We start from the raw sequence: 25,272 nt of genomic DNA, 5'->3' as shown, positions 1-25,272 counted from the left end.
TTGGCCCACAGGGGGGCAAGGAGAGGCGGGGCTTGAGACTTCGGGCCAATCGCAGAGCGGAGGAGAGGGCTGGGGGGCGGGGGTCTCAGCGGAGGTTTGAAAGGTGCGCCGCGTGAGGTTTCGCCCTCAGTGGCGGCCGGGCGTTGGCCGCCAGCGGGAGGGGGGAGTTTCGTTGGCCGCGTGTCTCAGGCGCAAGAGAGCCGTGGTCTCTCTCTCTCCATGGTTTAACCCTTTGTAAAGAAACGGGAATGCGAAACACGTGTCTCTCCTTTCTGAAGTGCCCCGCCTTTGGGGGCTTCAGCGCTCCTGTTGCTTCAACCGGTACAGGACGCCCGCCTGTCATCTTCCTCTGTCTATCAGATCCGCAACGAAATGTTTCAACTGTTTGTAGGGTTGGAAGGGTCCCGAGGGTCATCTAGTCCAACCCCCTGCCATGCAGGAATCTCAGCTAAAGCACCCATGGCAGATGGCCATTTAAATCGCTTTCTTTTGACCCCAAGTGCTCAGGAAAATCTGTCAAAATCTTTCTACAATGTCTACTTTTAGTTAAGTATTTTTATTTATTTACTTGATTTTTTTGGGGGGGTAAGCGGCTCCCCCCAGCAGCAACCAATGTTACTAGGTCATCTGGCCTCGTTTTGCAAGGCCCCTACCACCCCATTTTGTGTGCGCATGTGCAAATACATATATAATATTTATATAATATAAATAGGTATTCTTTGCTACCAACCATTAGGGGACAGTGCGCTTGGGTTTACGGATACTAAACCTGAGGGCAGGGTGTTAGGGAGAAATAGCCCCCAGTAGTCCCATTGCGTGCTCAGTGGGCACATCATGGCTGACTGACTCTTGAGGTGGGGAAATCAAGATTTTACTATACAGTACTGAAGGGTGTCTCAATGTGTACATGCCATCTATTTAAAGTGCATGACTCCCCCCAAATATTCTTGGGAACTGAAGTTTAAGAATGCTGGGAATCATAGCTCTGAGATGTGACCTAAAGTTCCCAAGGTTCAAAAAGGTGTACCAGACTGCCTCTTATGGGGTCTGGACTATGCTACAACATTTTGCTGCAGTTCCCACTTGTGTATGCATAATACATACCCCTCAACGCACACACAACACAATAACAAAAAATCAACAATATATCCAGCTGGGCATACAAAACCTAAACTTATTAAATAATGACACCCAATTTAAAATCACAACCATCTTTCTGTAGATAGTGTGGTGAGAGATATAGTTTAGCTTCAGATTTACAGGTACGTGCTATTTTTCTTCAATAACTAAATTCCAATAGATTTTTTAATGCCATAAGGATATAGTCCATTTTTTAAAAAACAATTTCCACTATTTTCTATAGGGATCCTGGCAGCACCCATGTCAAAATTCCTTTTGGCAAAATGTATTCATGGCAAAATGTATGCCCTCTTATTTAGTAGGGATAACTGGGGAGAAAATTTGAATATGTGTTTTAACAACCTTTCATATTTCCTGAATAATTTCATTCCAGAATAAAGCAACCTGTAGGAATCCCTGTCACCATTCATCCTACAGTTTGGTGATGTATTGGAAGTAATATTTGGAAATGCACAATATTTATAAAGAGGTAGTGGGCTTTGGGTTTGCTTTGTCATGAAAGGAGTCTTGAAGGACCTTGAAACAACAACAAATAGTTGTTGGTATTCTCATTAGCATTTATATTGCAATATGGGAAGTAGGCTAAACTTAGACCTGCTGTTTTATATGGTCCCAGATAATTTGCCATTATGGTAGCTTCAGCTCCCCTTCTGTTAAGGGGGGAAAGCAACAAACAATCTTGGAACTAGCATTGGAAGTGACCCTAAAGGTCATCTTGTCTCCAATATACCACTTCAGACTGTAATGAGGCTGAGCACAAATACAAACTTTCAGAAGTCCTAGGAAAACAATATATATGAGTAAAATTCTGGGTTTTAGCTCTTTAAATAAACCACACACTTTTTCTACTAAAACATACAAAATACTATACAGAACTTTAAAAACAAGGAGAGAACTGTAAAAGGCAGAAAGTAAGAGGCTCTAAATTAAGTTTAAATGCTATTTTTCATAGTAAACGGAAACACTGAAATTTCTGGCTTTTAGGCGCTTGATGCCCTGGCTCCCCTTTTCTTGCAACTACAGATTCCCTTATTAATCAGCTGCACTTCCAATTTAAAACCCTCCCTTTAGATCCACAGTCTTCACCTATTTAGGAAAGCCTAAAAAGACCTACCTAATCCTGAGAGAAAAAAGAGACGACTCATCTTCTGTCTGAAAAATGCAGTTTTAAATTGCTGTCACAGGTGTCAAGTCTCCTGTTTGTCTTGCTTTCTAATTTTGCAATTTTGCAAACTTCCTACTAGTGCACAATAATTAAAAGCATATTAGTCTGCTTCAGGTGAAAAGCTTCTGGCAGTCCTAGAGTTCATAAGTCTGAAGCAGAAGCAGTCTTCCTGGCTGACATAGAAGACAAAATAAAAATCCAAATGTTTTATATATGTGGCACAATCACAGCTCAAGTAGAGCATTAAACATTGGTCATAGGACCCGTTTGGAGAAAGATACTTATTTTCCTCCTCCTCCTCACCTGAGAAACTAACTTTGTGCTTGCTCCACTCTGCTCTCATAGTGTTTAAAATACAAAATTTGAAGATGGACCATAGCACTTGGATACATTAATCACTTGAAGGGGGGGTGAGTACAAAGGATCCTTGGCCCCAACATCCACATGCTGGGCATAGACACCTCTATAGGTCAGGGTGGAGAACATGTGGCCATTCAGATGTTGGACTGCAACATCGGCCCAGTATACCTGAAGGAGCATCTTTACTCCCATCGTTCAGCCCAGACACTGAGGTCCAGCTCCGAGGGCCTTCTGGCAGCTCCTTCATTGCAATAACTAAAGTTACAGGGAACCAGGCAGAGGGCCTTCTCAGTAGTGGTGCCTGCCCTGTGGAACACTCTCCCACCAGATGTCAAGGAAATAAACAACTGTCTGATTTTTAGAAGGCATCTGAAGGCAGCCCTGTTTAGGGAAGTTTTTTAATGTTTGATGTTTTATTGTGTTTTTAATATCCTATTGGAAGCTTCCCAGAGTGGCTGGGGAGGACCGGCCAGATGGGTGGGGTATAAGTAATAAATTTTTTAATTATTATTATAGCTAAGATTCCTGACCATTATGCTGGCAGGATCTGAAACGAGTCCAACAAGATCTAGATGGCCACAGGTTCTCCATCCCAGCTCTATACTGAAAGAGCTCAAGGCCCAAATATGCCATTTAACTCACATCAAACATTGATTCCCATTGTGAAGGAAACTAGTGGTTTGGAGGGGAGGGGGTTAATAGCTTTTCCTTTCCTTTTATATATGTATTTATTTACAAAGTACTTTTTGTCTGTATAATTCTAAGCACCATATCATGGGTTCTCTGGTGGTCTCCCATTTGGGCACCTCAGCAGACCCGCCAAGTGTCCCTATTTTCCAGGAACAGGTTTACAGAAGCCATTGTGACCCCTCCCTCTGCTGGCTCACTGGTCTCCAGAGTGCTAAAAGGCCTGGTGAGCTCCTATGGTTGGATCATTTTGTGTTTGTTACAGAAAGAAGATAGACATGTAAGTAGGATTTCTCTCAGCATCTGCATTCTGTGATGATAGTGATGATAGCGGTGATAGTGATGATTCCTCTTGAGCTTTGAGGCATGAATGCCAAAACCAGTTTAGGAACGTAGATCAGGAGAGTACTAACTGTGGGCCCCATTTCTCACATTTTTCTCTTTCTTTTCTAGGCTTTCAAGGCTGAGAAAAGTGTTTTCCTGGTTGGGAAAGAGAAATAAGATTTTGCCTCTCCCTGAGACCTCCTCCTCACCCACAACCTCCCCCTCCACCTTCCCCTCTGGACCCCTCTTTCAGAGGACAAAAAAGGTAAAACGCTTCTGCATATAGATGTATCTTCCAGAGTAATATTAGTCCTTAAATAAGGCTTCTTAGGAAAGGTCTCTCTGTGACTGTCTGAGTCCTGTTTTGAGGTTCAGAAAATAAACATATCCCATGTGACTCTTTGTTTCCCTGTAGGCTCTGCAGACCTCCTGCCAGCCAGAACTGAAAACCCCAGGAAAACATGAAGGCAATGTCTATTTCCAAGGATATGTTCAGGGTATATAAGAAAGTCCCTAAAAGTTATAATTGCTAGCCTTCTCTTCTTTTCCATTGAGATGACATAATATCTGAAGACCTGGAGAGAGAGCAGGGCCAGGACAGCTTTTATACTGACAACATGAACCACAGAACCTGAACACGGAGTTTGCCCTCACTCTCTACCAATGCTGGGCAGAGCTCCACCATGGAACGAACCTCACCATTTCCCCAGTGAGCGTGTCTCTTTCTCTGGGGCTCAAGGAAGCCCACTGGCTCAGCTGCAGCGTGTTCTGGTATACAGCACTCATGGTAAGGCAACCTTCTGAGAAACAGCTTTTCGGTGAGCAGTGCATGCTGTCGTGAACTTCACCTTACAGCTTGGACTGTCTTTCCTCTGAGACGCCAAGGAAGCCGCCCTCCTGGGGCACCAGGGCTGCCTGGGTCACGGCGGGGTCCAGAGAGCCAGACTCCACATGGCTCAGCAGGAGCGGGGACGAGGGAGGACATGTCTTCTATGGGGGATCCTACAAGCCCAACTGGGGAGAATTTAACATTTTTAAAGCAAATGTCCTGGATTTGGTTCAGGCTCTGAGTCGGCAGTCTATCAGGCGACTTTGTATGTCTTGAAAATTGGCAACCCCAGATGTTTTGCTTCCCTGATTCTCAAGACAAACTGATTCTATTGCACACTCTTTTGCACTGAGACGCTTTAAGACATTGCTATGTATAAATATGCTATTAAGCTAGAGCAACTGTTCACTCATCTGATGAAACCTTTTAAAAGAATTGTTGTTTAAGCCTAAGCAATCACCTAGCATAATTACTTTTATTTTAAATTGTAATCTTACAATTCCTAAGTTATTCCTTATAACAGAAGGAGATGGGTTATCGAGTAAAGCTATCAGAGTGCAGCTCAAAGTAGAAATATTGCACAGCTGGGCTGGATCCAGATGACCACATCTAACGCCACAGAAAACAGATGCCCAGTGTTTTTTGTGCAGGTAGCATATCTGATTAGACATATTTAACTGGTGGGCAGACAAGGCTGGTTGTTTCAGAGGCTTCTTTCTTTGCATGTCTTGTTGAGATCCTAAAATGTCTGTCCAACAGTTGCTTGAAAAGCTTTGAGAGATTGAAAGCGTAACTTGGTATTCGTGAATTACAACTGACTTAATTTGCTTTAATGATACATTTCAAGGCACCTGCTTTTTTAAAAAAAATGCCAATCTGCCTAGGGACAGCAAATCAATGAGTAAAATGAGTGGTTGCATTGCACAAACACACTGTATCCTAACAGTGATCTCCGGATCATTAGATTTGTATAGTATTTTCCACCAGTGCTAAGGTAGCTGACTTGAGAAATTCTAAAGTAAAAATTTCCACCATTTATTTTTAAAGTAGCATAATACACTGAGACTTTAAAAAAACAACAACTTCAAGATCTTGTGTAATATCTTCAGATGCTCAAAAACAAAAACAACCCCCCCCCCTTCTTTCCCCTGCCCTTCCTGGAAGGCATGAAGGCAAGAAGTGGTGTCTGGTGCAGCAAATTGTGCAACATTTCAAAGCAGTATTGCCATTGAGAAAATGGCAAAAGGTTTTCAGTGGGAGGGAGAGAGAAAAGAAAGAAAAATACACCACTGCTGGCCCCCTTTCCCTTCATAAGAAAACCCAATAACTAACAGTCCACCTTCAGTGCAAGCCTCCACATGAACGATTTTTAGAACTTAATACTTCCATGTGATTGGGGGGGGGGGGAGATAGTAATTCAGTAGTTCCTAATTTAGAAACTGAAATGATGGTTTTGTTCAAGCAAGCGATACAATCACTTGAAAGTAATGGGGTTTTTTCCATCAGGGATCAAATCTAAAGGGTTCAGGAACATCCACATATAGAATAGGGCTAAGTAACTGCTGCAAGTAACACCCAAGTCAAAAGCTGCTGTTCAGCTTAAAAACACAACTTGTCTTGGCCAGTGCCAACTGCTACATCAGGGTGGGGGACCAGCATAGGTCCCAATGTGGCCTGCAGAACCATTTCCCTCAAATCCTGTGATCCACACCTGATGTCATATGGGATGTTAGGTGTGAGGCAGGCAGAGACTGGGCAGGAGAGAGCTGCAGAACCAAGTTTCTTATGGAAAGTTTGTGCAGCAGAACCCTGTGGAAAGCAGGGTTGAAGTCACCACCCATCAGCTGCGTGACTGAGTTTCCCATGGGAAATTTGACTGCACAGCCAATCCTTACAGAAAGCAGCTCTGCTAAACATAGGGATTGCAAAGCCCCTTGCACTGCACAGACACACCAAAACAGCAAGCAAAACTCCTGTTGCATGATGCTGTCTCATACAAAGGCAGGCCCCTTCTCTGGATCCAAGCCTTGATGTTTCACGTTCGATATTGCTAGATTCCCAACTTCCCATCAGCCTCAGCTAGGTGTGGGCCAATTTCCAATGCTCAGTGATGGGGAGTTTTAGCTGAAACCTACAGGCTCCATGGGACGCAGGTGGCGCTGTGAATTAAATCACAGAGCCTAGGACTTGCCGATCAGAAGGTCGGTGGTTCAAATCCCATGATGGGGTGAGCTCCCGTTGCTCGGTCCCAGCTCCTGCCAACCTAGCAGTTCGAAAGCACATCAAAGTGCAAGTAGATAAATAGGTACGAAGGTAAACGGCGTTTCCGTGCGCTGCTCTGGTTCGCCAAAAGCAGCTTAGTCATGCTGGCCACATGACCCGGAAGCTGTACGCCGGCTCCCTCAGCCAATAAAGCGAGATGAATGCCGCAACCCCAGAGTCGGTCACGACTGGACCTAATGGTCAGGGGTCCCTTTACCTTTACTTTACAGGCTCCATACAGCTTGCTCCATACAGGACAGCAGGGCTTTTGTTCAGCCAGAACTCACTGTAACCTAGTTCTGACACCTCTCAGGTGGGTGCCATTGTCACAGGGGAGGCGTTCATGGTGAGTTCTGACACCTCTTTTTCTAGAATATGCATGATAGCATTCTTAATGACCACAGTAGCTGAAGAAGCCACCAGCAAGCACCTCTTGAAATAGCACCAAGAAAGAGTCTCATTACCTCCGAACACTCCTTGGTGCCCAGAGAAGATGCACTAAGGAGATGCCCAGATAAGCACAGGTGTAGATGTAAAGTTTCTTCACTCCCATCTTGTCTTTTCAACATCTTGAAAGTCTAAGCTGTGAACAAGAGCTTAGCAATTATGCTCATGTAAGGAAGAATTTTCTTTAATGTTCATCATCATGAACTTGGGCAAAAAAAATGAGAGGCACAAATACAAGATGGGTGACACCTGGCTTGAGAGCAGTACATGTGAAAAGGATCTAGGAGTCTTGGTTGACCACAAACTTGACATGAGCCAACAGTGTGACGCGGCAGCTAAAAAAGCCAATGCAATTCTGGGCTGCATCAATAGGAGTATAGCATCTAGATCAAGGGAAGTAATAGTGCCACTGTATTCTGCTCTGGTCAGACCTCACCTGGAGTACTGTGTGCAGTTCTGGGCACCACAGTTCAAGAAGGACACTGACAAACTGGAACGTGTCCAGAGGAGGGCAACCAAAATGGTCAAAGGCCTGGAAACGATGCCTTATGAGGAACGGCTAAGGGAGCTGGGCATGTTTAGCCTGGAGAAGAGGAGGTTAAGGGGTGATATGATAGCCATGTTCAAATATATAAAAGGATGTCACATAGAGGAGGGAGAAAGGTTGTTTTCTGCTGCTCCAGAGAAGCGGACACGGAGCAATGGATCCAAACTACAAGAAAGAAGATTCCACCTAAACATTAGGAAGAACTTCCTGACAGTAAGAGCTGTTCGACAGTGGAATTTGCTGCCAAGGAGTGTGGTGGAGTCTCCTTCTTTGGAGGTATTTAAGCAGAGGCTTGACAACCATATGTCAGGAGTGCTCTGATGGTGTTTCCTGCTTGGCAGGGGGTTGGACTCGATGGCCCTTGTGGTCTCTTCCAACTCTATGATTCTATGATTCTATGATCATACACCCTCTTATTAAATGGTTATGTTGGGAAACAGCCAAACACTTTAGGCTTTCTGCACAGTTCCTGGGTTCCACCTTGCTAAATGAAAGTGCTGTTCCTCCCAAACAGAAGCAAGATCCAATCTTCTGGCCTGCAGGTGCCAGATGGGACAGCGCACAGAAGAATGGAAAATGAAGTAAACAAAGAATCTTTTGTACTTCATAGTATTTTGTAGTCCCATTCATACAGGAGATTTTGCCCAAGAATTCTACTAATCGACACTGCATTGAGAGGAACAAACACACATACACAGGAAGTGCCTTTACACACGTGTGAAGAAAAACCTGATTTACATCATACACACAGCGTACGTATTTTAAGGCAGCATGGCCTTGAATGAATTTTAACTTGACACTGGAGGTTTTACCTTTACCTTTAGTATTCAATGTTTTCTGTTACTGTGCCAATTCATCGATTTTTGTTCTTCCTTTTCTTGTAAAGTGCCTTGTTACAGCTAAACAGTGGCATAAAATGTTTTAATAAATACTCTATATACCGGTAAGTTAAAGGTAAAGGGACCCCTGACCGTTAGGTCCAGTTGCGGACGACTCTGGGGTTGCACACTCATCTCGCTCTATAGGCTGAGGGAACCGGCGTTTGTCCACAGATAGCTTCTGGGTCATGTGGCTAGCATGTCTAAGCCGCTTCTGGCGAACCAGAGCAGTGCACGGAAACGCCGTTTACCTTCCCACTGGAGCAGTACCTATTTATCTACTTGCACTTTGAGGTGCTTTCAAACTGCTAGGTGGGCAGGAGCAGGGACCGAGCAACGGGAGCTCACCCCATCATGGGGATTCGAACCGCCGACCTTCTGATCAGCAAGCCCTAGGCTCTGTGGTTTAACCCACAGCGCCACCCGTGTCCCCATGTCGTCCCCCAAAGTAGCCTGCAGGGGTCAGGAGAACCCCATAACAGCATGTGGATCGTGGTGTCTAGCAAGCTGAAATGTTTGCACTGACAAGTTTTGCATCAGAAGAGCGTGACACTGAATTCCTTCCTCTGCTATCAGTCTGATGTGTTAACCACTCTTGGTACAAATTCATGATCACGTATGAAATCTATATTTCAGCAACAAATTGATTAGAAGGGTGGAAAAAAGTGCACACCTTACCAATCTTCAACATCATACCATGGTTTCCCCAGTTTGTGAATGAGCCAGATTGAGCTCTGAACTAAGTATACCAAAAGGTGAGTAGAATGATCCATCTTAAACAAACTGTTACACCTGATTTCAAGGAATTATGGTTTGTTTAAACTACGGTTTCATATCCTGGGCATGTGAAATGAACCACAATTCCTTGAGTTCAGATGTAAGGGAACAGCGGTTAGTTTCAAAATCAGAAGTTGCATGCTTCAACCTCTTCAATAGGAGCACAAAAAAGAAAGGTGGGAGGGAATATATTAAATTGAGGGGACAGACATAACATTAATATCCTTAAAATGACCTTCACGCTAAGGAAAGAGTCTTCGTAAAAAGTTCATAGCAACTATGGCATTTTGGAACAATGATTCTCTACACGACTTTTTATTTAGGCATTATGGGTGGGTACTAAATACATGACAATATTACAAAATTTGAGTTATTAGCTGAAGAGTATTCTTCACAAACACACTCATTCACCCATTTTCCTTGTAGAAGTGCAGAACTGTACACAATATTGGAATATTGGCATACTTAAAGTGCAACTTGTCAAAAGGTTTACTGAAAAATAGTACTTTTCAAAATATAAATTTCCATCTTAAATTTATTTTATTTATTTTTTTTAAAAAAAGTCTGAACTGCTGGTACCCTGAACTGTAAATTTTCAGTATGCTTGGCTGCCTTTGTGATTCAAATATAAAACTCAGAAACTGGAAAATTAGGGTTTGTCTCTTTAACGTTGAAATCATTTCCCCATATTTGTCTTTTGAATTAAAATGTGAAGGGCGACAGTGTTTAAAGAGGAAATGCTTTAATACATACATGAAATATAATCGTCACAGCACTCAAACTCATGATCTGCTCCAAAATAGTTGTGCAGGCTTTCTGTCCAACATAAGCATAACTTTCCATAACCCTAGCATGTATCATCCTTGTTGATGACTTTATAGAAGGGACATAGGCCACTCTACAGGCCACTCCAAGCACTTATTTGCTGGTGCTACTTCCTTCATAAGCAGGGTATTAAAAGGCATGCCTTCCAGTCATGTGACTGCTTCATGGCACATGATAGAGCTATTGTCACCAAGTCACCCCATGGCCTGATCATTGTGTCTTAAAACATCAATTGATTCATGGGAATTTCAGAGGAAAAATGATTAAAATTCAATGTATCAAACAACTGTGCTAGTTCTTTGAAATGCCGCTGTGCATTTCTTCTCTGCAATAGTAGCATATATGTTATTCCACAAATTTAAATGCAGGCTAAGTGCTTAGAAACCACCCCTCTGCTCCTTGCACAGAAATCTGCAAAAAATTACATTTAAAATCATATAAAATGTTACAAAATATTAAAATTAAAATGTTAAAGTATGTGTCCTGAGAATATTACAAAATTCATTATACAAGCCCTTCATTTTTGTTTTATTTACAGCATCCATTCCCAGACATATTTTTTTTTTTACAATTAGCATTGTATTGACACTGTTCCCACCCCCAATATTATAGCAAAAAGTATATTATTTGCATTTGAGTAACCAGTCTCTTATCTAGTTTACATACTTTTCTACACTTCTAAAATGAAAGAGTAACCCAGAATAGTTTTTTTAGCACATAGAAAACATTGAAGGCTTTGTGCATTTCTATATTTTGGTCAAAACAGTTAGTGTATACACTTTTTACATTTTGGCAAAAGAAACGTGAAAATCTTATTTCAATATACTTTGATTTCCCCCATTATAAATCTATAGTATATTTCATACCCCAGATTAGTCATTTTCTTTTGCAGTATTTTCTAAATTTGCTTCAGAAAGGCAGTTACAAGGTAAACACTATGATCTAAGTGCTGGGGAGAAAACAGCATCTTTGGGCTAAATGAAAACAAATTCACCAGAAAGAGTAAATCGCATTATTTGTCTATTTCCTGAAACACTCAGCGTTTTACAAAAGAACAATTTGCATTCAGTATCCTATGCAGCACATTCCTATGGTTCATTTCATCAACACTAAAGGTTCATGTATTGTTTTCTTTAAATATAATTCTTAAACAGTTTTATGAGAGAGATAATCACATAATATTTGCATATTTTTTAAACAGGGCTTAGATAAAAATATATATTCTGTATGTCTCTTGGTTTAAGGAAAAGACTGCCATCCTGATAGCAGCCGTTCAAGCATGGAAGTTTCCGACACAAAGTCTATCCTTCAATTCTTAGCTCTGCGTACAGAGTTCAAATTGCAACAATGATCAACTTGGATTCCAGGGATTAGGTAGCAGCGGTGGCTCAACTCTCAAGAGGTGCTTATTTTAGACAAGTACAACCCATACTCATAGCTAGCTAGGAGGAGGAATTTGGCAACAGATAGTGTATTTATCAGGCTAACATCATAAGGCTTTCTTATGGTATGGGTCTTTAGAGAAGGATAAACGAAAAAAGACCACGTTCACCTACAAATTAAAAACACAGCAACATACATAAAAAACTTCAGCAACATACATATTTTAAACCTTTACTGAATGATCGCATATGGTTTAGGCAAAACCAGAAGGAACTTATTAAATCTTTAAGGCATCAGTGCATCGAGGACTGAAGCGCCAAGAAATAAATATAAACATCGAAAAATGTTACTGTGGTGTTATCTGTACAATCATCAACATACTTTACATACAATTGTTACCCACTTATAAAATATATTTCAGTATTAACACCATACTAGAGCATGAATTTCACATCACTTTTCAATACTTCACTGAGTGAGCTAAATCGATCTGGCAAGATTCTCATCTTTACTGTCCCATCAGCTCCACATGAGAATATGTGATTTGCTGGTCCTGTCTCAATCTGCATGACACCTGTCCCAAGATTTCTGAAAATAGACTGTCGAGAATGTTCATTGATGAAAGTGTGAAGAAGACCAAAGTTAGATAGACTCCATACCTAAAAACACAAAGAAAAATATTTCAATATGTGGGTTTGTTTTTGCTATTACAAGGATAATATTGTTTGCTTAACCCATTATCTCGTACTAAAATTACTTCATCAATACTGTAACATTGGTTATTGTGTTTTTTAAATATATATTTCATTTTATGGTTTGTACTGCAAGCCTAATTCAACTTCTATAAAGAAAGGCAGGGTATAAATATTTTAAATAAAAATGAATTTATAGTTAAGGCAATAGTAAATAGTCTTAGGTCTAGGGAAAAAGCAGAAGAGAACAAAACATGAAAGTCCTACTCAATATAATTCTTAGGCAATGCTGTAATGAATGTGTAATAAATTTATATTTATCAAAGTCTTAAAAAATGGAATTTTACAATGTGTTACCTTTATGTTTCCTTCAGCAGATCCTGTGACAAAATATTCTTCTGTAGGATCCACAGCAATTGCTTTAATTGGAGAATCATGACTCTGGAAAAATTGTCGTTGCTGCTTTTGCCGAAGATCTATTAAACAGGTATAGCCTTTTCTGCCACCTGATATTAATAGCTGGTGTTTGGGGGCATATGCTAAGACAGTTGCTCCAGTATCATGACAAGTAAAGGCTAAAATCCAAATCAGTAAAATAAAATTAGTATTAGTATTTTATTTGTAGTCTTGTATAAAGCTTTGTGTAACAATAATAGCGCACATGAACTGCAATATTAAACCTGGTTTTAAAGTGCCAAACTCAAGTCCAAAGAAACTAAAATGTTACTGATTCTCCTGTTGGCTCTCATGCACATGGTTCATGGGATGCAGAGAGTTCCCCTCCCTATGCAAATAACTGCGAGGAACCACATAAATCAAGAAATTTGTCCTCTATTAATAATGCACATATTCGACAAGATGTTGCCAATAAGCTCTAGCACAAGTTCCAATAATCTATTGGTCAGTTGATTGCATGTAAAATGAATAGTGATTTGTGAGGATAAGACTAAACAAGGAACAAGAATGTAAATCTAGACCACTTTTGCAGAAGCTTGATAAAGAATGTAGCAAACTTTATGGGAAATATAACAATTATCTACGCACATATAAATCTTTAGTTTTAAATTGTTTGTATATATGCATGAAACTTACCATGCACTAAGCTACTAGAATGTGCAACCAGAGTATCCCAGAGACAAATATTTCTAAAAAAGAGAAAGATAAAAATAATCAAATAAACTTTTCTGAATTGCACTTGCTGGTGTCCTCCCTTTTTATACACATCAAATAGTGCTTGTGTGTATACAGTGTGTCTACTTCACTATATCAGGATAACGCTTCCTGCGTCGGATAAAATGGACTGCCTATCTGCAGCCCCTGACAGATTGCCTCTGAGGGAATGACACTGTTGCAATAATAATTAAGTTCTACTCCGAGTAGACCCACTGAAATTCATGGCTATAATTTTGATGCATTAATTTTAACGGGTCTGCTGTGTTTGGTGGTTTTACGCTTGTAGAAATCATTTATGCAAGGCAGGATAATTCATTTTTGCCAATTCTCTCCTACCTACTGTAGTTTCCTGTGCACTCCGATAAGCTGGTCTCAAGGACTGGAGGGGCCCTCCTAAGTAGTGTGAAATATGGGGTCGAGGACTGCAGAGGGCTGGTGGCAGTGGCGTAGCGTGGGGGGTGCAGGGGGGGCCGGCCGCACCGGGCGCAACATCTGGGGGTTAGGGTTAGGGGGCGCAAATCCACGGGTTAGGGGGCGCAAATTACTTGCCTTGCCCCGGGTGCTGACAACCCACGCTACGCCACTGGCTGGTGGAACTGGTGAAATTCAAGTGTCCCACCTTGTGTGAGCAGAAGCACTTTCCCCTACTGCAAGCCACCACTGGCACAACCCAACATAAAAATTACTTTTTTCATTTGCACTCAGTTTACCACTGTGATCTTGGAACAGTACCTGTTGTCAGTGGACTGCCCAGCTGTGGCTATCAAAGATGAAGAGCTGATGAAAACGAAGTCACTGGCTGTTTTGTTATGGCACTGCCATGTCTGGAAATTGTAACGGGCATTAGTAAGTAAAGGTTGGAAATAAAAGTAATATATAATTTGATCTTATAAACAGTAACATGTATGAGATTGTCTAAGGGCTTTCCATTGTCATACTAAAAACTTGAATTTGGCCCAGTAACAAATCCTCAGCCAGTGTGGCAGGAGTGTTAAATGCTGATAAGCTCTCGCATCTGTCAGCAACCATGTAGCATGCAGCCTTCTGCCCTAACTGCAGTTTCTAGGTCAACTGCAAGGGAACCGTAACATTCGTAGTGCATTGCATTAATCACATCTTGAAGTCCCAATGACACAACTATTGCGGTCAAGCTCTCCCAGTCCAGGTACAGTCATACCTTGGGTTAAATATGCTTCAAGTTGAGCATGTTCGAGTTGCGCTCCTCGGCAACCCGGAAGTAATGGAGCGCGTTACTTCCGGGTTTCGCATGCGCAGACGCTCAAAAGGATGTCACGCACATGTGCAGAAGCGGCGAAAAGGTTTACCTCTAGATGCAAACGGGGCTCCAGAACGGATCCCGTGTGTATCTAGAGGTACCACTGTATAGTCACATCTATCATACCAGCCAAAGCTGGTAAGGTGCTTTTTGTTTCGTTTTGCTTTTACTTCTTTTCATTGAACAGAAGGTCCCTAAAATCGTATCATAAAATACTTTTAGAAAGTCCCCCCGTTTCAGAAGTGGTTTGCCATTTGGCTTGTGGGTTGCTGTTAGAGAAGAAGAACGAGCACAAAACCTGCAATTTTTCAACCAAGTATATTTAACAATAGATGTTTAATGTCTTACAACTATTTACTTCAAAGTATGTGTGCAAAGCATAGGAGGAAAGTACAGTCAAGAATATAAGCAGCTTATAACAATTAAAATACAGCTTTTCAATGTCATGGTGCTATCAAACAAAAGCAAGCTGGGGGGAGGGGAGACTTTTTAGGCTCACCAAATATGGTTTGGGTGTGCTTCCATTAAGTAGAGACGTTTTCCAGTTTGTTTGATACAGACTTATAAACCCATCACCATCAACGATCCCAAACTGGGGAAAAACAACAACATTAAGAATATGAATATATATGCAGTTCCAACATATAGTGTTTGTGTGTTTCTATATTGCCCATACATTTAAACTTATTGTATCCTAAACGTTTAAACCCGTGGTTCCTAATGTGGGGCACACACCCCACAGGGGGGCCATTTGATTTTTAAGGGGGACAATTCTAGAATGGGTTATTAACAGTGAATGGCCTTTTAGGCTTCCTCCACATGAATAGGAGTTCACTTTTTGAATAATAAGAATTATATGTTACTGGGGGGGGGGGGGCTCAGGATTTTAGAGATTAGGTGGGGCATAGCCCAAAAAAGGTTGGGAACTGATTTAAACTTATTGTATCCTAAGCTACTGGAAGGAGCAACCAGAGCATTTCATAGAAACACATTTCTTTTTTAAAAAAATCTCTATGAGATACAAAAGGGAGGCTACCTTATTGCCTTGATAATTGAATCTCATCCGTGTAATCCTGGAGTTGCCACCAGACCGGAAACATGTAATTTGCTGAGAATGGCCCCACTCAAACATTCTCACACTGCCATCCTGAGCACCTGTCAAATCTGGAATAAAAAATAATCCATAAAACTTCCACACTTCTTTAAAACTAAAGTATAGTTAAAATAGCCAAAAAATAGATTCAATCTGAATTAAGAATTATAGCTGCCTACAAGTATGCTGGTTTTTTTCTCCATCTTTTTAAATAAGGGGCACTTTTCCTTCCTGGATATTTTCAGACATTTTTTCCATACGCTGCATAATAAATTGGACTATTGCAAACATCAAAATGGCCTAGAAATATTAAACTTACAGTAAGGTAGTGTTGGGTGGGAAGCCATTCTTCGTACATTATTGATAGCCTTCTTGATCATCTGTTAGATGTGCAAAAATAAATAGGTAAGCTGCAAAATTGATCAGAAGCCTTTAAAAGTAATTAGTGATGTAAAATGCAGACGCTACCAAGTTTGTTTACCTTCATGAATTTGGGGCTGAAATATGGATGGAAGTCAATGAAAGCTACATAATTCCCTCAGCATTAGTGCACACTGATATCAACAGAACATAACCCCTGAGTGTGGGAGCTTTCGTTCCACAGGACTAAGGGTCCCAATAGAGACACTCTAGGCTGCATTCTTACCTCTTTTCTTGCCAATTCCTTTCTGATTCCATTAAAATTATTGGAATATTCCTGTATATTGTAAGGTAAGTAAGACAGAGGTAGAAGCAGAAGCATGTAAGAGAGAGGCAAACAAACTTTTACAGAAGTTAACTAGGAATGAAGAACATTATGTTTTGCATTTAATCAACCACAGAAAATTTAGTTGTGACTTATTTGCATTAACTGGAAAATTATGTATCTAAGTAGCCTTCGGTTAAAGAGCATGTATTACAGTAGGTAGTAAGGTATTGACACAGCTATGTGGCACATTCATAAAGCCTAATTTTTAAGGAGTCTCCTAAATACTCTTGCAGCTTCTCCTTTCACACTTAATTTGTCTCCCCTGCCCCCATTGCTTTTACATATGCTTCTTCCTCCATTTCTTATCCCCATCTTCTCTACTCCAAGTTTATTTTTTAATATTTTTTAATATTAACCTTTTATCTCTTTATTTTCCATCAGTACCTCTTTGCCCCTCAGAAGAGGGAGGAGAAGCATTCTGATTTGGTAAGTGATTAGCAGGAGGATAGGAGAACTGGAGTGTGGGTGTGGGATTTGGAAGGGTCAGAAGATGCAGCAGCAGCAAGCCCCAAATGTTTCCTTCTCCCTCAGTTCATCCATTCCCTCCTCCTCCTTTTCTCATATTTGGCTGGGCACTCTGTCCTCCCCCCCCCCCTCTCTCTCTCTCTGTGTCTTTTGCTCCTTTCCAACTTTGCATGGTACATCTCACTCTCCAACCCCCTCTTGCTTCTGTGTGGGCTTATGCACTCACGGTGCATGTGAGCAGCTACTGGGAACAGTGTCAGTCCCACGAAAAGGCTATGAAGCCCACTGGTGGTTCCTTGCCCGCAGTTTGAGAAAAAATGTGGAGCAAAAACAGAGTTTAAATTACATCAAAAAGGCAGACACATTAAGGAAAGTGTTTCATTCGCCAATATCATTTGAACGAGGCATTCTTCCATAGCTAGCAGTGCCTATTTCTAGGTAAAAGATTAGGTAAAACAAAACATGTACACATCCAGCTTTGCTGAATACCGCACACTTGCTTTGGTCTTCCTAGTGTAACAGCTGAAGGGAGTACTCAAAATTCCTTCTACGTGGATGTGTAAGTTGCGCAAATACTTTAGCATGGGCAAGATGCCCAAGTTCTCCCTTTGGATGTTACATAAAAACCATAAATTTGAAGTGAGAATTCAACCTTGCAGCAAAAGAAGATATATGGTAATTACAGTGCATAGGATCACAGCCTTGCTACTGTCTGAGCAATTACTATCTTCCTACAGTATCACTGGGCTCAAATACACACACCTTAGAGATTATTTGAGATCTTAGTGTAATCCATCTTACTTTTGCTTTATTTTCTCTACTTTTTGCAAAGGCAAAAATGACCGAGCATGGATACAAAAATCAAAACCGAGGATACATATAGAACCCTTTCAAGCAGTTGTTTTAAGTAACTAGTTCCAATATTTTATAAACTGAAGCTAATCCCTGCTAATTGTATCAAGTTTTATCTTTTTTGCTTTGTGTTTGGCAATTTTAACTGACATAACTGCAGCTAAACCTGCCATTTTTCCGCCATCAGGAAATAAAGGGCATGAATGAGGTTTGTAAAATATATCCAATGCCCAGCGTCTTCTGGGCCAATATACACATAATGGCTCATGCATGTCTCTTTAAAAGAATCATCAACTAACGAGTGTAATCAAGATACAAATACAAAAATTTAAAATACAAAAACAAGCGAGCTTTCCTAATGTAATAGCAAGCAGCTTGCACAGCCTCAGATTCCTACTAGCAGAGCTGATGTGAGAACTCAGAACTGGTGAGGATTTAAAATGTTGGGGAGTAAAAGTAGAGAGATGTTTTCATTAGTGTTCTCTTCTGAGGAAAGTGTCAGAACAGTTGGACCAGAACTAAAACTTCAGAATTGCTTTAGAGACAGCATGGAAAGGTAACCAAAGCTAAGGAAGAAGAGGTCCCGAGAGGTTGGGGAATCCACAGGGATGTTGATGGAGTCAACAGTGGACTGAGTTACATTGGACCAAGTGAAACACAGATGGATAAAGAATCCTGAAGAAAATGAAAACACAAGACACACAACTGAGGACTCGTAAGTGACTCTCAGTTTCAGCACTCCCACCCCATAGTAAGGGCACAGAAATACTTGCCCCTATTGTAAAGAGTTGTTGTAAGGGTTACAATTAGATGACGCATGCAAAGCATTTTGAAAGCTCTAAAAGGTACTATATCAATGCTGTTTTGTAATGAATTATTCTGCTTAAAGGAAACTGGGCTAGGCAGTAAATAAAACTAACTGGGAGTAACAGTGGCTGTAGGGACAATTTTACAAGACACAGCTTTTCTATCATTGTAACACCATGATGGGAAGATCCACAGCTAGTAAATTCTCCCCACGTACAAAGGTCATATCAAGAGCCAGACATGAAGATCAGTGAAACTCAAACAACAACAAAAAAGGAGAGCTCAATCATGTGTAAAATTAGAAATAAATGGCCAAGGAAGGAAGGAAAGGAAGTAAACCCTAGGCTGAACTTGGATCTCTCTCAACGTTTATCCTTTGCACAACATAAGAAACTTCTGGTTAATGGGCATCAGCATCAGGCTCTGCCTTTGCCTTGCTTCTCCATCTCTGCCCTTTGAAAGGAACCGATGGCAAAAGAGGCAAGCTGAGGAAACTAAGTATTAGCATGGTACCTTTTGGAATGTTCAAAATGCTTCATGAATTTTTGTCACATTTTCAACCACCATATATGGACAGATTAGTTTTATAATTTCTGTGCTACAATTAGGGATTGAGAATTCAACCAGCAACTTCTTAACTGATATATCATGTTCTTAGACAATGCACAATTACTAAACTTTGCTTTTGTTTCCAACAGCATTTGGATTGTCTGCACTGAAGAAAACTGTTAAACGTATGGATTCACACAATAACAGAAGTGCTGAGAGTTTCTTAAGTAATTATTAATCTTTAAAAGAATTAGAAGTGTATATATTCTGAATATGATTTATAACACCTAATAAAACTTAAATATTCCATATTCAATATTAAGTGTGTAATAGTGTGTAATTCAAGGATTATTCTATCGCAGGTGACTCACCACAGCAGCACCTCTGCCAGTCTGGGTACTACCAAGCCAAGGCATGTTGATTGGAGTGCCAGGATTGCTGTGAGTATAAGGAGTAGTTCCCTGAATGTTTCCCAAGTCGTCACGAGCATGGATAACCAAGAAATCATCAGCTCTATAAAGGAAAATGTTCTAATGAGAAATTTATGTTGCAAGAAACGGCAATTGTTCAGACAATCTGCATCTACAAATTATAATGCAACATCTCTAATTTAGGCTACCGTAAAATGGTAAGAAGGGTCTGTGTCAGGCTTCGGGGAATCGGCTTCCTCCCCCCCCCCCCCCGTGGTAGTAGATAAGAAGATCAAACGAAAGGAACGCCTTACCAATTAGAATATTTCATATTTAATAATCACAGCAAGAGAACAAAGAACACATCTCCTAGAAATGGTAAGGATCACACACCCCTCTGTCCCTATTAATCTATATCACTCCTAAGTCTTGTAATCTGAGTTTGTACCCTCTGCGCTTTCTGTTCTGAGACTTTCTGAGCTCTTTGTGACCTTGGGGAGGGTGGTGGAGGAATGCTGCCCAATGACTGTGAATCTGTCAACCTTCTCTCTCCCAGGATTTCTTCTTCTGCTAGCTGTTCCCCATTCATTATTTCCCAGCTTCTGCCTTCTGAGCTATGTCCCTCTGCAAACCACTGTTCCAAATCTATACTGTCCTCCTGCTCCTGGAAAGATTCAGGAACAAGGTGAGGGGGTGGCTCCCACTATTCCTCCTCAGTGCAGTCCTCCTCAGCACATCCCTGACAGTCTGCTGGGTCTGGCCAATGGTCCATCTGGTCCAGCATCCTGTTACATAATGCCACCCAGATGCCTGCTTATTGTTATGTACTGAGCTGAATCCTAGAACAATAGGATCCAGAATGCAGCAGTCTGATTGATCCGCAGGAGCCACCCAATCCAGCTCCAGGTAGAAGTGAATCAGCGACCTGATTGGCCTGCAGGAGCAGCCAATCAGGCTTCAGGAGGAGGTGAATCCACAACCTGATTAGCCTACAGGAGCAGCCCGGAATTAGCCCATCACGCAGGGCCCATTGTATATATAGCTAGATGTTTTGGGGAAAGTTTCATTCACTGCTACCATGAGCTGAATAAAGAGCATGAAATTCACACTCGACTCCGAGTATATTTCACTTATACTTGGCTCTTTGAATTCAGAACTAAGGTGACCATATAACCACTTCAGTGTCTGGGTCAAAGCAGGCCAGTCTTTTGAGATATCAGGACAGCTAAGCCAACAGCTGCCAAGGGGGAAAAAATGATTGCTTTTGTCAACACAGGTGGACTAAAACCACAGCAAATAAGCGTAACAGGAAGGCGGTGCTAACATTGGGGGAAAGGTGGTCTGGGAACTGAAGCAAACAGAGAGGGGGAAAGTCCAAGGCTGAGGAGATAAAGAAAATCAGGAAGGAGATCCCATAACACTCTTAGATAAATGTTTTAATAACTTTTAAAAACTAGTTGGATTAAGAAATTAACAGTGTATCATTATCATTTATTATTATTATTATTATTATTATTATTATTATGATTATTATTATTATTATTATTCATTTCATTTCTATACTGCTTTATATTTTTAAGAAAAAAAATAATTCATGTACAGAAGCCAATGTTAGGAGATATAGCCAACAAATGAAAAAATATACCCTTTAGCTTCCACTTCTACATCATCATCAACCCAAGTGTAGATCTGTGTAGCAAGAATTCCAGAAACATCTAGTTCTTGAACATCGTGACTTGAAGCTATTGCAATGCAATTCCTGTTGGCCTACAATATACAAGTGTAAGGGGAAAATAATAAGCTCAGGACACCACCGGTTAACAATAACTTTAATTCCACTATTGCCTGTTCACCACTGAATACAAAAGCCCCATGGAAGCGTGAAGTTATGAGTGTGACAGGGTGTTTAAATGAATCCGCATTGGCAGAGTTCCACATAGCTTCATATCATTTGGGTTCCCAACCACACCAATCAGCTACTATTCTTTGGGTGGAAAGTGCAGAAGGTTAAAATATAATATCCATGCTGCAGTCAAGTGCATCTGGTTCAGCAAGCTTGTTTCCAAAATTGACCAGCCAGATGCCCCAGGAAAACCATTGTCAGGGTATCATTGAAATAGCTACCTGCTATCAGTTTTTCAGTCAGTATTATTGCATTTCAAAGGCTCAACTGGATGAAAAGCTGCCCATATATATGACTTTTCATTTATGTTGTACCCACTCAGTTCCATTGCAACCATCTATTTATGTTGGTAGTAGACCAAAGTTTCTAGAACAGCAGAATTACTGCAACAGAGATCACTGTGCCTTTTGTGCATGCAGAACACAACATAATATTGACTGTAGGAGAAATAAAAATGGTGTTATTACCTCTAGCTAAGATCTGACTATTTTCTTTAAATATTACAATAGCTCTTTCTTCTTGTGAGCCTGAACTACAGCATTCCAAAATATTCATTTTTTTAAAGCACCCCATTTGTGTGCATACCTTGTTGACAGCAAAAGCAGTGATAATGTCAGACTCTTTATGGATAATTCTAGCTTTACTTCCAGGGTATCCCATATCAGTCTCTATCTGTATATAAAAGGGAAACAAAGAGAGAGGGGGGTCACACACATACCCTTTTTTAATCAGTAAGATTTCTATCTTTCTAGCTCATGCTGAAATACAAAAGCTAAAAATTAATCAGGAAGAGATCTGTGCTACTTGAAAGCATGTTACTTTCATTAGTTCTAGATAGTCCAGTAAAAAAGGTAAATTGTTATAAAAAATTAAAACACATTTTAAAAGGTGTAACAACTTTGCATCCTATCTACCTTATAATCATTTATTGTCACATCACTGTTATATTTAATGCATAACCAGAAAACTAGAGAAAGAAAAGCAATTTCACATAAAGATGAACCATGTCTACCTATGAAATATTTAAAATTGATTCGGTATCTACCATTTAATAGCCCAGAACCAGTCACGAATAATGTGAAATTTGTCAAGGACAGCAATAACCATATGAACAATTCTACAAGTCAGAAGGTTATAGAGTGAAATCTTCTGTTTTTGTATGTTAGGCCTCTGTTACCAAGCACAGAAATACCAGTATACACATTACTTATGCACTTGTCTGACACACAGAAGTATATATGAAGGTTTTACAGGTTTCTGGTTCAAAGATAATTACAATTAAAGTCTGCATAGTTTATCACATACAAATAAAACTAATCCACAAATCTGCAAGACTTGACACAGTTGACTCTGGGGAAAAAATCACATACAAAGGAGACCAGGCGATTGCTGGTATTAGTCCACTCTGTATCTTCCCAATCAATACCAATGAACCACATAATGTGTTAAACAGTTAAAACACACACACACAAACAAACATTTTGAATGTAGGCTATAGTTTTCCCATATCACCATTTATTTTATTTCACATATACCTTATTGATTCCAGGCTCTTCCACTGAAGTACTTTTGATATGTTCATTTTGGTCTTCTAATGACTACACCAGAAAAGAATAAATCACATGACAAAAGACAAGATGAGACTAACATACAACTATGAGGCAAGGTTAACAATTACATAGTAGTTTTATGAATATGCAACAACATTTAACTTAGTGGAACAAAATTGTGGAATGCTGCAATAAACTTCTTTGAAGTACATTCTCAGAAGTACATCAGAAAGAGTTCTATACCTTAGATACTATGGTGAAGACTTAACTCTCAGTTCACAAAGGGAAATTGGACAAACTATAATAAATGTATTTATACCAAACAAATGATACTCTCATTATATTGTTCTCCAGCCAGTGAACTTTACCGCTTACACATTAAGCATATGCAACCTTTGTATTTCAGGAATGTGGTGCCTTGGAAACTAGAACAAATGTGGATGGGGGAGACCCTGTGAGTTCAAAAATTTGAGGAACGCTGGCTTAAGAAAAGCCAAGTTAATGTTATTAAATTTCTGTATAAAAAAATACAATACATACCTCATTCAAGCACCTTTTCTTTGAAAATATGTTTCTGATGAAGGTTTCCTGGACCATTTCTTGTTTAACCAGGTATTGCCAAAGTCTCTTCACAGATAGTGCATTATTACTTTTAGACCTAAAAATGAAGAGAAACATGTTTTTAAGCATGCTGCAGTTTCAGAAGCTTTTCCTGTAAGCCCAGTTTAGTCCCACTACCCTTGTAAATCTGGCAGAGGAGAATCCAGATTTGCTCATTGCTCAAATCAATGCCAGGCAGGATGCAGGTGACCGCCAAAGAGAATCATTTTTTGCCAGCATAAAATTAATAATCATGTTAACCTATTCATATGGAGCCAAAGAACTAATCCCTCAGGTTTGTTTCGTTTCAAGGAAGCTAGGTTTGAAATTAAGATGACCCAGTCTGAGCAAGGAGTGCAGATGTCATCTGAAAAAGCAGCAGAGCTTTTTGATGAAGCACAACTAAAGGTAATAGAAAGAAGAAAAAAACTCTTAAGTAATAGTGTAAAAGACAAAATAAAAGAGAAGAAACTGGATAAATAAAAATAAGGTGGGTGAAGAAGCTCTCTTATTTCCATAAAAGTCCTTATGTTTCCTTGCACATTAAGGTGAAACTTCCTCCAGAAAACAGAAAAAGGTATTCCATTTGATTTACTTACTTGTTTGTATTTGTAGTGTTCGGTTTTGGAGAACTAGCGGAAAGGCACAACAATATATAACTTAACGCACCAGTTACAGTCCACTCAAACTCCATGTTTATCTGCACGATTCATGTTTGCAAACTTGTGGTTGCTTTGCCTTTCCACTTTTAAATATACAATTTTAAGTGTACATTAAAATACAATCTACACACACACACAAAATTCGTGAATTGTCCTTAAGTACTATCTGCAGAGGAAACTTGCTTTGAGGTAACACATCCACGCTATTCTGAGGTACACTTATAACACTAATTAGAATGTATTGCCGATATGGAAACGTGAATGACTACGGGTTTAAAGAGCATGAAAAGTACAAAAACGACAGAGCCACTGAGCACGCTTACTTGAAGGGGGTGTTTGTTGGCTCCAGCAAGGCTTTGTGGCGAAGTAGTGCAGGGCCTGAAGAGGATGCATCTTGAGAAGTATGAACAGAAATGAAGTTTTCTGGCGGGCCGCCATGCATCTCAAGTCGCCTAAGAAGAACTTGCTCCCAGCGTTGAAGTATCTTTAGTACTGCATGACACAGTGGGGAACTAACTGGAAGCTCTAAAACAAGAACAATTTTCCGTTAACTGCAATATATTAAGGAACATTACACTCTATTTTCTGCTACGGTACTGCTGTCACATCAACAGCAGATTTTACTCTATGGATGGAGCCTGAACATTTTCCTGTCAAGACGCACACAAGTGAGGCAACCAGAAAGTAAAAACAAAATCAAACAGACACATAAATTTACATGCTAAATTTGGGCATGGGCATTTATATGTGCTAATGAACTGTAGGAGTAGCTATCAAAGCAAAGCTGAAGATGGCAAACTGGTTATGAAATGAGGAATAACAGTTCTTTAGCCCAACCCTAAAATCCTTTATATATGTTGTTCATGTA

At 40.3% G+C, this 25,272-nt stretch overlaps 2 protein-coding genes and 1 long non-coding RNA gene across 8 annotated transcripts in view; 2 read left to right on the top strand and 1 right to left on the bottom strand.

Moving 5' to 3' along the window:
- The first annotated feature begins 16 nt into the window (after positions 1 to 16).
- On the top strand, positions 17 to 11,610 carry LOC310745031 (uncharacterized protein). Of its 2 annotated transcripts, none has more exons than XR_014539828.1 (4): positions 17 to 3,632; positions 3,806 to 3,941; positions 4,092 to 5,155; positions 11,486 to 11,608. XR_014539828.1 is itself a non-coding variant. In XM_083577243.1 (4 exons), exons 1-4 carry the CDS (start codon positions 3,589 to 3,591, stop codon positions 11,590 to 11,592), a joined length of 369 nt encoding a protein of 122 aa, XP_083433369.1. In that variant the 5' UTR covers positions 24 to 3,588; the 3' UTR covers positions 11,593 to 11,610. The 2 variants fall into 2 exon arrangements, 1 of the variants encoding a protein (XP_083433369.1); XM_083577243.1 differs by having other exon boundaries at positions 24 to 3,632; positions 4,092 to 4,173; positions 11,486 to 11,610.
- DMXL1 (Dmx like 1) overlaps positions 10,142 to 25,272 on the bottom strand; it is a 70,005-nt gene continuing 54,874 nt past the window's right edge. Inside the window, exons 32-45 of one of the 5 annotated variants that reach the window (XM_083576438.1) lie at positions 24,728 to 24,929; positions 23,683 to 23,800; positions 23,128 to 23,190; positions 22,178 to 22,264; positions 21,335 to 21,456; positions 19,651 to 19,792; positions 16,505 to 16,555; positions 16,178 to 16,238; positions 15,802 to 15,929; positions 15,265 to 15,357; positions 14,222 to 14,313; positions 13,409 to 13,461; positions 12,674 to 12,891; positions 10,142 to 12,283 (exon numbers count right to left, since the gene is read on the bottom strand). In XM_083576438.1, the coding sequence (XP_083432564.1) occupies positions 12,059 to 12,283; positions 12,674 to 12,891; positions 13,409 to 13,461; positions 14,222 to 14,313; positions 15,265 to 15,357; positions 15,802 to 15,929; positions 16,178 to 16,238; positions 16,505 to 16,555; positions 19,651 to 19,792; positions 21,335 to 21,456; positions 22,178 to 22,264; positions 23,128 to 23,190; positions 23,683 to 23,800; positions 24,728 to 24,929 (1,655 nt within the window). In that variant the 3' untranslated portion in view covers positions 10,142 to 12,058. Of the gene's footprint in view, positions 12,284 to 12,673; positions 12,892 to 13,408; positions 13,462 to 14,221; positions 14,314 to 15,069; positions 15,116 to 15,185; positions 15,358 to 15,801; positions 15,930 to 16,177; positions 16,239 to 16,504; positions 16,556 to 19,650; positions 19,793 to 21,334; positions 21,457 to 22,177; positions 22,265 to 23,127; positions 23,191 to 23,682; positions 23,801 to 24,727; positions 24,930 to 25,272 lie in introns of those variants that run through there. The other 4 variants (XM_083576439.1, XM_083576440.1, XM_083576441.1 and 1 more) reach the window with 4 other exon arrangements.
- LOC310745074 lies at positions 12,663 to 19,644 on the top strand. Its single transcript, XR_014539897.1, has 4 exons — positions 12,663 to 12,803; positions 13,835 to 13,920; positions 14,195 to 14,335; positions 19,429 to 19,644. It is a non-coding gene; the product is annotated as an uncharacterized lncRNA (long non-coding RNA).

This window comes from Podarcis filfolensis (assembly GCF_964270895.1).
Source record: "Podarcis filfolensis genome assembly, chromosome: 11".
Classification (NCBI taxonomy): Eukaryota; Metazoa; Chordata; class Lepidosauria; order Squamata; family Lacertidae; genus Podarcis; species Podarcis filfolensis.
The sequence above is the reverse complement of the archived record's forward strand: the minus strand, read 5'-3'. Positions and strand labels throughout refer to the sequence as shown.

Excerpts from the sequence above, each read along its gene's own strand:
- LOC310745031 (XM_083577243.1), top strand. The coding sequence starts at position 3,589 with ATGGTTGGATCATTTTGTGTTTGTTACAGAAAGAAGATAGACAT. Across the intron at positions 3,633-3,805 it reads TACAGAAAGAAGATAGACAT|GCTTTCAAGGCTGAGAAAAG; the intron begins GTAAGTAGGATT and ends TTTCTTTTCTAG. Across the intron at positions 4,174-11,485 it reads TTTCCAAGGATATGTTCAGG|GAAAAGACTGCCATCCTGAT; the intron begins GTATATAAGAAA and ends TCTTGGTTTAAG.